The sequence below is a fragment of the Podarcis filfolensis genome (genome assembly GCF_964270895.1).
Source record: "Podarcis filfolensis genome assembly, chromosome: 2".
Taxonomy (NCBI): Eukaryota; Metazoa; Chordata; class Lepidosauria; order Squamata; family Lacertidae; genus Podarcis; species Podarcis filfolensis.
The window spans coordinates 65779952-65792342 of record NC_139605.1 but is presented as its reverse complement, the minus strand read 5'-3'; the positions used below and the strand labels follow the sequence as shown (position 1 = coordinate 65792342).

At 45.2% G+C, this 12391-nt stretch overlaps 1 protein-coding gene across 1 annotated transcript in view; it reads left to right on the top strand.

Annotated features, from left to right (window-relative positions):
- Positions 1 to 8471: 8471 nt before the first annotated feature.
- The window catches only part of TGFBI (transforming growth factor beta induced), a 45885-nt gene continuing 41965 nt past the window's right edge, over positions 8472 to 12391 (top strand). Inside the window, exon 1 of the mRNA XM_083600012.1 lies at positions 8472 to 9241. Coding sequence (XP_083456138.1) covers positions 9120 to 9241 — 122 coding nt within the window. The 5' untranslated portion in view covers positions 8472 to 9119. The remainder of the gene's footprint in view (positions 9242 to 12391) is intronic.

Sequence of the window (12391 nt, the reverse complement as noted above, 5' to 3'; positions counted from 1 at the left end):
CTGATGAACAAACTATTTCTAATCACAATTATGCTGGTTGTAACTGAGGTAGCAAAGGCTCTAAAATTGACCTAAAATTGTCTTGCCCCAGCTACACACAAAAAGCCTGAGGTCAATGCTCCTACCACCATCTAACTTATGTTGACTTGGGTAGAAATTTGTTTTATAGTTTAATGAGACCATTTCACCACTAGGAACATTATGTTTATATGAGCCCATTATGTGGCTGGTGGAGTGGGGTGAGGGAATGTTATGTGCCCAATGGCTGGGCCTCCTTGTTTAATCAAAATAAATGAACCCTTGTCTTAAAGTAAGAGACAATGCCCTAATAAATTGGAAAGGGTTCTATTATTCTATGTAACTCCCAGATGCAAGGGACGCGGGTGGCGCTGTGGGTTAAACCACAGAGCCTAGGACTTGCTGATCAGAAGGTCGGCGGTTTGAATCCCCGCGACGGGGTGAGCTCCCGTTGCTCGGTCCCTGCTCCTGCCAACCTAGCAGTTTGAAAGCATGTCAAAGTGCAAGTAGATAAATAGGTACAGCTCCAGCGGTAAACGGCGTTTCCGTGCACTGCTCTGGTTTGCCAGAAGCAGCTTAGTCATGCTGGCCACCTGACCCAGAAGCTGTACGCTGGCTCCCTCGACCAGTAAAGCGAGATGAGCGCCGCAACCCCAGAGTCGGTCATGACTGGACCTAATGGTCTACCTTTACCTTTAACTCCCAGATGCCCCCAGCAGCAGATGCTGAAAGGCAATGGTGGCAACCTTAGCCATTCTTCCTTAGCTCCCCAGCCATTCTCTTCAGTAGCTTTTGCTCAGGTGTAGCAACGGGTGCTATCTCATCACTAGGGTGGAAATAAGACTGTCCAGTCAGGCAGTGGGGCACCATCATGCTCTTTGCCTCAGGCTTCAAAATGCCTTAGGCCAGCCCATGAAAGCACCATTACATAAAGAAAGAGAGACTCAATATTACTACCTGGTTAACCATTAAACCATTAAACAATGGATTGGTTACGAAAAATGTAGCACATTTTATGAAAACACAGCTGATTAAGAGGGCAGTGAAGGAATAGTTATAATATTCTTTGTCTTCCCAGTTCTTTTATAAGGAACTTTTACAAACCTCCTAAACGGGCGTCTCTGTGATTTCTCTTTCTTATGAGCAGCATCTTTTCCCAATTATCTGCTTAACCATAATCTACAAAATCAGTCTTGTTAAATTAAACCATATGTTTTCCAAATTCAAAGATAGGACTTAGACTGCATGTGTCGACTGTACAGACACACACACACATAGGGTTCCTGTGGCTAGCTGAAGTTGTTCTCAATGTAAGGCCCAAGGGTGAAGAGAAGGAGATGGCTGGCTGCCATTTTTCCACTCTCGGAGCCTGGACCAGCCTTAGAAAGTCTAACATGATGATGTAATGGAGCAAAGGAAAGAGCTCTGCATTAAACATCTCAGTGTCCAAAAAAATAATTAAATAAATAGACACTTGGCACTCCAAAGCTCAAACACATTGAGGTTAAAAAGGATCCAGACTTACACTATAAACACACCGTGAAGGAAGGTTGCTTGGAAATTAGTGCAATTTTTCCCTAACATATAGGTGCCAGAGACATGGCACTTGAGAGAGCGTGGGTGGGCCCCCAAAATCAAAATGGCACTGTTAAATGACACACACACATTGCTAAGAACAGGGCAGGTGTCACCCCCTGGCATCCATGAGTCATTGGCAGGGTCAATCTTAATGCCTGTCCTCAGTCCCTAAGTAGTAATAATAATAATAATAATAATAATAATAATAATAATAATAATAATATGACCTAGCATTTTAAGTAGTGCTGGATAGACAACTGGGTCGAGCTGACATTTTTAATTTTACATAGTGCTCCTGGTGTAGCATCACTCTGAGGCGTTGTGGAATATGAGAATGGTAGCCAGATCCAACCATCCAGTGCTGCTTGGATAACTGCTACTGCCACCAGAAAATCCTGCTGGGACCCACGGATAGCGAGGAGCTAAAACCATAAAGCACTTTGCCCAGGAGCCTTGCAATCTGGATCCAGGTATGGCTCAGTGACAAAACGAGTGCCTCCTCCAAATTGTCATTATTTTGCAGGAGGGATTCAAGCCCATATCAGAACATTAAAGGGATCAAAATGTTCTGTTGGCCTAGTGTAACATATACACTTAAAAACAAAGTCTTTTGGTGGGTTTAGAATAGGTATAGGCAAACTCGGCCCTCCAGATGTTTTGGGACTACAATTCCCATTATCCATGACCAATGGTCCTGTTAGCTAGGAACGATGGGATTTGTAGTCCCAAAACATCTGGAGGGCCAAGTTTGCCTATGCCTGGTTTAGAAAGTGATGGGGGAATGCACTGAAAAGTGTAGAATGGCCGAATGGCCAATGAGAATATGTGTAGGTACCCTGTAAGGAAAGTAGTACAGATGCAGGATGAATTCTGAACTGCCCCAGAATCCAATCAGAAGGAAAGCTTGATAAAGGCTGGACCACTGATTGAGTGTTGCGCAAGCAAATGGGGGCACATGCTGAACAAACAGGTTGTCTGGAAGACCCCTATGTCTTTCATTGCCAGATGGTGAGAGCAAACATATAAAACAGTTGACAGCAAAGCAGTACTTTAAGACAGAAGTCCAGGGCCTGCTCAGCTGAATGAACAGGGGTTGGGAAGAGGGAATACAACAGGGCTGGCAATAGCATGCATTAAATGAAGTAATGCATGCTATCATCTAACTCCTTCTACATCATACATTTAAAGCACATGACCAAAGAATCATGGGAACTGTAGCATGTTAAGGGTGTTGAGAATTGTAGCTTCTTTGGGGGAAGCTATGTCCTTTAAATGTGCTTTAAATGTACATGTGTAGGGTGTGACCATTAAGACCATTATTAAGTCCAGAATCTCGATTTACCTCACCACACCACTGCATGTACATTGATGAATAATAGTTTAAAATGCATTGAGCACCTCTAAACCTTATGGAGGAGCAGGCATTTACAACTGCAGCCCCACTCTTCTGCAACATCCAGTTCCAGCCTGAGGTAAGAAAAACTGTTGCCGAAGTCTAGGATGACAGACTCTGTAGAGACTCCAGAATGCTTGAATACGTGGACAGCTCTGTAGTGCATCTCTGCTTCAGATGGTCTCCATGGAATCGTTCTTGTCCAAGCTGTGACGAATGTCATTTACTTCCCTCACTCCGGCCATCCCTGCTAGTGAAAAAAATGAATTCAGATTTGAAAGCAAACCCTCCTAAAAGCGAGAGGCAAAATAGTGCAACACTGGGAAGCAGCCTTTTTTTGCTATACGTATTACAAAATGGCTAACAGCCAAACACCGTGGCCGATTACCGCACTAACATTAGGCACCCATAAAACATTGACATCAGTGGACGCAAAGCAGAAACATGTTATCTGTTTCAAACTTTGCCTGATCAGCTCCAGATATGGCTTCTTTCCAGGGCTGACCTAGAATGTTCCATAGCTAGTGCTGGAGATTATTATCATCTGGCGGCAGCTGAGGGTATCCATGTTGCCTTCCCCTATCCCCCTTAAAATTTAGAAAGGTATATTAAAGAAGGGGGGGATAGAAGAAAGCCACCAGTACTCTGAATTTGACATTTTTACAGTGCTCATAGTAAGCTCGCTGCCTTGCAGAACTCAGAGGTGACAGGTCCACGCCCATACAAAGACTAAGGACAGGGCCCAACAATGAGCGTTCAGATAGTAAGTTACAGTGCTCAGAGCACTACAGTCCCTCAGTAACCTTCACAACAACCCTCTCAGGCGAGGTTGAGGAGCTCATGGCTCTCCAGATGTTGTTGGGTTCCAGCTCCCATCACCTCTGGCTGCTGGCCATACTGGTTGGGACTGATGGAGCCACAGGGCCCTATCTTTGCTGTAAGATATGCCATATTTCAGAAGCTGAGAGGCACTGGGTTGTATCCAATGCTGTTGCTAGAGACATTCATTTACACAATGGACCTTCCCACCTCTTCTCCTCTCCCCTGCAGTGCTGGGCTGGGGGGTCCTCCCAGAACAGATTGTGGAGCACACAGGGAGAGCAAAGGAAGGGGAAGTCTTGTTGAGGCTGCCTTCAATATTCTACCTCAGGACTTCCGGACCTCCATGATGACCATGGGGCTGTCTCAACACACAGGGCAGGGCAGGTTTTTGTTCCAGGTCAAAGAAGGGTTGTCTGGAAATAGGTGTGATGGATATCACAATGAATTGATGACACTGATTGCAGGGGTAGTGGACCAATCTGGAAGGTCTACCACAGAGACAAATGGAATCTGATGGTTTCTTGAACTACCTAGGGGTACTTTTCAAATGGATAGAGCAGACAACTCTGTTGAAGCATGTGTTGCAATGAGGAATAGTTAGGTATGGTAATCCCTGAGCATCTTGACATGGTAATCCCTGAGCATCTTCTCCAGAGCCTATTCTGCACCTTGGTGTGCCTGGATCATACAAGTGCCCATGTGACTCTCCTTTTGTATTGCTAAATCCTGTGCTGGTTGATTTCTGCTTATTTTCAGTGTGCCCATTTGAGGTAAAGGGAGCAGGGAAGGAGGAGAGGAGAATGGAGAAAGTGTGTGCTCTCTCACACAATTTACTGAATGTTCTTTAGCACTGACCGCTAACAAGCAACCAAAACCATACCTGTCTCATCACAACAGACCAGTCAGCCGTCACATCTAGGTAGATCTTCAGCTTCTGCCAGAACTTTGCAACCAGTTATTGTTTTGCCAGATAGTACACACAGACACAATCTTTTTGGGAGCTACGACCACCCACGTTGAAGCTGACATGCTAAGGAAACCTACCCATGAATCATCTTAAACTAGCAACAGCTGCTCTTTTTTTCTTTTCACAATAAAAAGTTCAGCTTGAAAAGTCTAGCTGCATCTTTCCAGCTCTTATAAGCCTGGCAGAACAGTCTTACCAAAGTGTGTTCTCTATGGCATTGTAAGTGGTAAAGAAGAACTACCTGACTACGTCTAGCAGCACAACACACATCTCGCAAGTGAAGGAAAGGGAACATGCAGATGGAGCTACTTTAAACATTTTTAATGCAGGCGCTCACTCAACTGAAGTTTTCAAGGGAAACGGTTTCAATGGAAAAGCCAATTATTCAGTGGGATAGAGAGAGCTGTTTTCTCCTTGGATTCAGCTGGGTGATCAGCTGTCACAACCCCCCACCCAACAACACATAGACTTCCAGAAGTGCGCTCTTCTTCCCCGTCAGAATTATGACATTTTTGAATTGCAGCTGAAGAGATTGTGTCTACACTCCTTTGTGCGCTTGCTAGGAAGCAAGCCCTGTTGATCTGTGTCCAATTGCCATCAGCAGCCGGCAAGCATGAAAGAGCCTTTTCTGGTGGCTTAACTTCCAAGGGCTTGATGTTGAACACACTTAAAAGCCTATCTGCTATGAGGAACCTGTGTTATTAGGGTTCCTGATTAAATAAATGCGTTTCGAAGGTCCCTTGAGATCTTTGATGTCAGACAGGAAGCTACCAAGGTAGCACATCAGCATCTGCCTTTGGAACTCCCTGACTGGAGAAGTTAGACCATCTCCCTCCTTGTTGTCCTTTCGCCAGGAGGTGAAGACCTACTTGGGGAGGACTAACTGCTTTTAATGAAAGGGCTGGTGCCATGGTATTTTTATTGTAATTATCTGTATCTTTTTAATAGATCTTAGAGGGAAAGAGAAAGAGAGAGAGTTTTAAATCTATTAATGTTTAAGTGTTTTTAATGACTCATCCTCCCTATGTTTTTAGCCGTTCTTATTTTTTCTGTAAACCATCCTGAGTCCCTGTCATGGGAAAAGGTGGGATATAAATAAATGAAGTTTTAGTATGGTCACTAATTTATGTTGGGTGGGATTTAGCTAAGTTGTTGCATGCGTGGCATGAGGTCCACTCACTCAACAGGACCTTCCCTCCCTCTCCTCCTCCCCCCACATGCCCCTGCATTGCTGCCTAAATCTACTCCAGAAAGGTTGAGGGGAAACCCCAGAATAGGTTTAGGAGCTGTAAGGTGCTATTTACATGGAATTTTTACTTGATGGGATAATCGCTTGTTGCTTTCTTACACTTGCTGGTGGTGGATTGGTGTTACACCAAAGGCATCACACATGAAATCTGATTCTGAAGATTAGAATCCAAGTTCTCTATGTAGCTCATGGTTAAGAGATATCACATCAGAATTATCTGGTGCCCATGATGGAAAACACTTGGATGCGGTAGCCCAGAGGCCAAAAATGTCTAAGAAAGCTCCATGAGCCTGAAAAAAAGACAAGATGTTACAAAACCTGGGTAAGCCCTAAGGACCATGCAGGTGTACCTCATCTGATGGCCAGAAATCACAGGGAGAAAACTTTCTTACCAGAAGTGAAAACTGAAACAAAAATAAGCATACTTTGTGGAGGATAAAAATAGAAGATAAAAATACTTTGTGGAAATCACTGTGATTGGACATACTTCATTACTACTGGACACTCTTTATATCCATTCATGTTTTCTACTTTATTTTAGTGTTGTTTATTTCAAATTCAGTGGTGACTACTACTCTGCTCTCTCCATTCACAGAAACCCATGAAAAAGGTCCTAGTTATTCTCCCTAAATGGCTACCAACTGTGAGGCTGTCCTACGCAGTTCACATAACAAGAACAGCAGTATGCCTGAGCAAAATGTTCAGTCATTTGCTCTTCATATTTTGCTTACGAAAGGAAAAAAGAGGGACTGCTTTCCAAATAATAAAGCTTTGTCATCACTAAAGGCTTCTTCTGTTTGGCCCCGTGATACCTTTGGGAGAAATTAGCTTCCTGACTTGTACTGGAACAGCTGCCATTTCTTGGCTGCTTCTTAGTTTGAAAATGTGTATAAAAGCATTTTTGTGTCTGCGTGTGAATAGTCATTATTTCCAGCATATTCAAGAACTTGGGACAACGAGAAAGGTATTCCCAAATGACCATGCAGAAAACAATCGTTTGGTGTTCATACTCCTAGAGACCAATTGCCAATTGCAACAGAAAATTTTAAAATGTTTGTCAGTATTGCTCACCCACATTTCATTTTCCTTCCCTTTGTCTTGAGGCAGGAATGGCCACTCCTCTTGGGATCTAGTATATCCACTGCCGCCTATGTTGAATTCCTCACTACCAAATATAAGTGGAGGCAGTAGAGGTGAATGTTCAGGAACATAGCTCAGTCGGTAGAGCATGCGACTCTTAATCTCATGGTTGTGTGTTCAAGCCCCACGTTGGGCAAAAGAGGTCTAGAGTAGATGATCCTCTACAATTCTAAATCAAGCTGCTTCAGCAAGTAGGAAGCAGAACACTGCTTGACTAAAGTCTACTACTGAGGCTTTGGTGAAGTCAAAAACTGTTTGTAAGTAGTGTGTGTGTGTGTAGTCTACCAGATCACCCTTGTTGACATGCAGATGTACTGCTAGGCACAAAGCAAGCACTACAGAAATTAAGAGTGATGCATATGACTGTATCTTTTGCAAACTGTTTTCCAGTCTTTTATTGTGCTGATGGTCCCACAAGAACTTCATCATGAGAAAGGTCTCACTCTCACTCTCACCTCCCATAGATGGAGAACTTAAGACTGAATTGCCCCAAAGAATGCTCGGTTCACAGGACAAGCCTAGCCTTGCTTTAGTAAGACTGCACAATTGTATAGACTCAGGACAAGGAAGCCAAAGCCTTGATTACACCTTGTGATTAGTGAAGAGAGAGCTGAACCATGAGTTCCTGTTTGCAAGAGTTCAGCAGGACATTATGGGGCATGCGCAGACTGGAAATGAAGCAGATGTCTACCTAAAAACTTTTGCAAGCACACAGCATTGAAGGTGGTATTGCATGGAGCCACTCAGATATCATCCTGAGCAGAAGTCATCATTAATAAATAGGACGTGGGGAGGGAGGAGGGGCTCCCTGTCCTACTCTGGCTTCAAAAGCACCGTGGATTAGTAAACGGACCCCAACAAATTTTTTAAAAAAAAACACATTTATTTGCTTTCTCAGATTAAAATTTTAGTCATAGATGGAATATAACATAAAAACAAGATTCCAAAGAATCTCTTGGACTTCCCTCCTCCCCTTTCTGGGTCCTAACGTTAATCATTTCCTCCTGCATCTTTTATGATAATCCAAATTTTTTACATCTCCATTGTGTCCACAGTTCACCATTCAGCTACAAGTGATATTCCAAACCTACTAACGATGTTAACTGTTTACAATGGTTTTTAAGATAGGTTATAAATTTTCCCCATTCCCTTATTAAAATTTTGGTCTTCCTGATTTCTGACTCTTCCGGTCATTTTAGCCATTTTGGCATAATCCATCAACTTGATCTGCCATTCTTCTCTGGTAGGGACTTTCCCTTCTTTCCATCTCTGGGCCAATCACATCCGCGGTCCCATACAGAGTCTTTTCTGCTCCCTTGGGGTTTCGGAACCTAGAATTCCTAAAAGGAAGACTTCGGTTTTGTTTGTTTTAGGGGGACGGGACACCTTTTAAAGCACACACACACTCTTCAGACTGCCCCTACTGTTCCCGCACAAGCCCTTGGCTGAATGGGAGGGGTCTCCTCCGTCTTTCATCCCAGGGGGACAAACGACGGCGCGGTTCCGACGCCTCCTCCCTGTGGAGGGCTTCCCGTGGGGCAGTCATTCAAAAGCCCAAAAGCAAAGCAAAAGTGTTCAGGGTCCGCTTCTTATCCGCAAAGGGGTGCCGTTAACCCGAAGTGGAACAAATGGTGGCGGCAGGTAGCGGGTGTGCAAAGGAGGTACCGGCAGGCCGAGCGGAAAACTCGCTCCGGAGTTTGCAGGAAGGCTGGAGGGGCCGGCGGAGAGAGCCGCGAGAGCAGCTTCAGGTGACCCCACCCGCCTCCCGGCCTTTCCGCCCCCTGGCCTGCCGCCGTCCCACCCCCGAGCGCCGTCCCGCCGGAGGGGCCTGTCTCCGCCCCCTCGCTCCTCACGCCCTTATTTAACTCCGCCGCGCAACAGGGGGAGCGGCTCACTCCGCCGTCCCGCCGCTCGTCTCCTCGCGCCGCATCGGGTCTTCCCCCTCCGTCACGATGCGCTCGGGACTGCTGCTGCCTTTGGCCCTGGCTCTGTGGGCCAGCGTCTCTTGGGCTGCCACTCGGACCCCTTACCAGCAGATCTTGCATCACAGCCGGCTCCGGGGCAGGCATCAAGGGTAAGTCTCTGAGCTTAAATTGGGGGGGGGGGGAGGGAGCGATCTGGTGATCCACCCAACCCGCGGGACCCGGTGCCTCTTGCACACTGGCGGCGACGCGCGTGTGCCTGGCTCGTGCAAAAGGCGGGAGACGGTTTCCACACGTTCGCCTCAGAACGGATGTGCGACGGTTTGGGGAACGCGAAGCAGCGGCCACATGACGGGCCGAAGGTGTTTCGCTGCCGCCCTGCTGCCTCTCGAGTTTAGATTATTTTTTTAGATCTCTGTTTAGATTTTGGGTTCCACAGAAATGGCTCTTGGTCCAAAAACGCGTCTCCTGTTCCGGTGTAATTCATTTAAGGGATGGTCGGAGGGGCAAGCATTTGGAAAACGAAGAGAAAATCCCAATCCATGGATTAAAAAGCAAGTTTTAAACAGCTGGGGGATCCACTTGGATTATGGTCAATGGGGATCAAATGGCTTGTGGAGATGAGCTGTGCTTCCCAAAAGAGTGAGGCTCTTTCTCCTGCCAGTTATTTATTCTCCATTAGGTAGGTCTGAAAGAATAGGAGGCAAGATTGTATCTTTTTGTTTTTGCATTTAATGCAAGGGATGGTTCAGGTAGTCTGTTTTCAAGTTACATAGAACTCTTCCTGAGTAGAGAAGAGTGCTGTATGAATTGAAGGTTGGCTACCCTTGAGGCACAGTATACTGGCGCTAACCCTACACCCACCTTTTATGGACTGGCTGCACCTCTCACTCTCTCTCTTTAAGGAATGCATCCAATATTGTGTTCAGATGACTGAAAGTCAATCCAGTGCCAACATTTGCTTTACATTTAAATGGACAAAGGTTCAGTTAGCCAAGTGTTTGTCAAACTGTTCATTTGTGCTCACCTTTCCAAACTTACCCCTGCCAAGCCAGTTCTACAGATAAAGTGAAATAAGGCAGAAGCATAAATGTGGTTGCTTCTCCCCCCCCCCCCAAAAAAAAATAAAATTAAGGTGCTCAGTGTCCAGGCCAGCTATGTTAGTTTGGCACCTGAGGCAGAAAACCCCGCTAATGACTGTTTCCCCTTCCTAGCAGTAAAAATGCAAGCAATAATAAATTAAATGACACTCAAAATCAACTACCTGAGGTAGTCACCTCATTCTATTAACAGTAGAGCTGGTTAACATTTCTGTCCTAAATTGCATGAACACGTGTAAGCTCTTTAAGCACAGCTGTTGAGATAGCACATTTTAGGCTCATGCCACTAGTGAATTTAATAAGGCTGATGGCATTAAGGGGAACTTCAGGCGTACTGAAACCAAAGAAATGTGAATCAAGCCAAGCTGATACATGCAGGAATGGAAAACCTCCTGGAAGGCATTGAGTATGAAGGAAACAAATCACTTTAGTCATTTGGGGGCAAATTCTAAAAGGCCTATTTGGGGACGCGGGTGGTGCTGTGGTCTAAACCACAGAGCCTAGGGCTTGCCGATCAGAAGGTTGGTGGTTTGAATCCCCGTGACGGGGTGAGCTCCCGTTGTTCGGTCCCTGCTCCTGTTAACCTAGCAGTTCGAAAGCACGTCAAAGTGCAAGTAGATAAATAGGTATCACTCCAGCGGGAAGATAAATGGCGTTTCCATGCTTTGGTTAGCCAGAAGCGGCTTAGTCATGACCCCGAAGCTGTACGCCGGCTCCCTCGACCAGTAAAGCGAGATGAGCGTCACAACCCCAGAGTCTTCCACGACTGGACCTAACAGTCAGGGGTCTCTTTTAAAGTATTTATATAGCTTTTGCTGCACTACAGATCCCATCCTCCATGACGGTTGGCTATGCTAGCTGTGGCTGATGGAGGCTGAAGTTCAAGACATTTGGAGGGACAGATTGAGAAAGGCAGTACTACAATAGGAGCTGATAAGTCAAAGGGATCCGAGTGTTGATAGAATGCAGTTCTCCAGATGCTCTTTTCATTGGTGTGTAAACAGTCACAAGTGTGGTCCTTTTAGGGGCATTCCATTTGGAGAATTCTGGTGCAAGCTGGGAAGCAACAGGCAAGCACAGGCTTAGCTGTGAATGGGCTCTGGGATTCCTTCTCTTGGGGACCTTTAGATAGATCATAATACTTATCCTGACCCTCACACAAGACACTTCACTTACTACAGTAAGACTAAGTCATCTTCACAGCTTCTACCTAAGCAGTGTGATTCATTATTAACCCATCAAGGGTGATGCCCACTAGCATTTTTTAAAAAAACAACAACACCCACCCACAAATTAACTTAAAAACAAGGAAACAAGTGGATGAAATTAAATACACAACTATCAAGGGCAAGTAGTTCTGATAGCCAGAAATGCTGCTTCTATTTCATAGATCAGGTATTTGGAATTGACATTGCTCGTTTCCTGCCTTTCTTCCAAGGAGTTTAGGGAAGCATTTTATCCTCCTAACAGCTTGGTAGTGTAGGCTAGGCTGAGAGATAATGATTGCCCAAAGCCAACAAGTAAGATTGTAGCTAAGTGAAGATTTCAATATGGGCTTCCCACATCCTATCCCAGCACTGTATCATTGTTAACACAGGGACTAGATTCTGTATCTTGGTTAGATCCTGCGTTAGCCACTGTTTTATCAGCACCTTTCCTCACTCACAATCACTCACACACTCACTCACTCACTCACTCACTCACTCAGTAGTATAAGATTCATTTCTCTTTGTTGTCCCATCGTGTTGTGGTATTGTGTGTGAATATCCCAAACAGATGGGTGGAACTGGTAACTTGCATGCCGACTTTTTAATATGAAATACCAATGCAGTCAGCTCAGTCCACATCATTGCTTCGTTTTTGCTCTTTCCTTCTCTCTCACACACGTCACTATGAGATTCCTATCACAGGGTGAAGGGGAAAGAAAAGCACTCCTCATGGAAGTAGCTCATCCTTCTATTGTTTGCCCGCTGTGGTTACTTGAAGGAAAGGCCCTTTTCTCATTACTCAGTGTTTTTCATCGTTATCATGTCAGCTTATTCACAAGCAATGCTAAGCCAAAACCATAGCTTCGTGCAAATGCGTGAGTGCAGGATCCCACAGAAAGCTGCTTTGCTCCTCTGGTCCTGCTGCTGTGATGTAAAGCCATGGTGTGTTATCTGAGCCAAGGTTTATGGTTTGTCGCATTCCCCACAAACCATG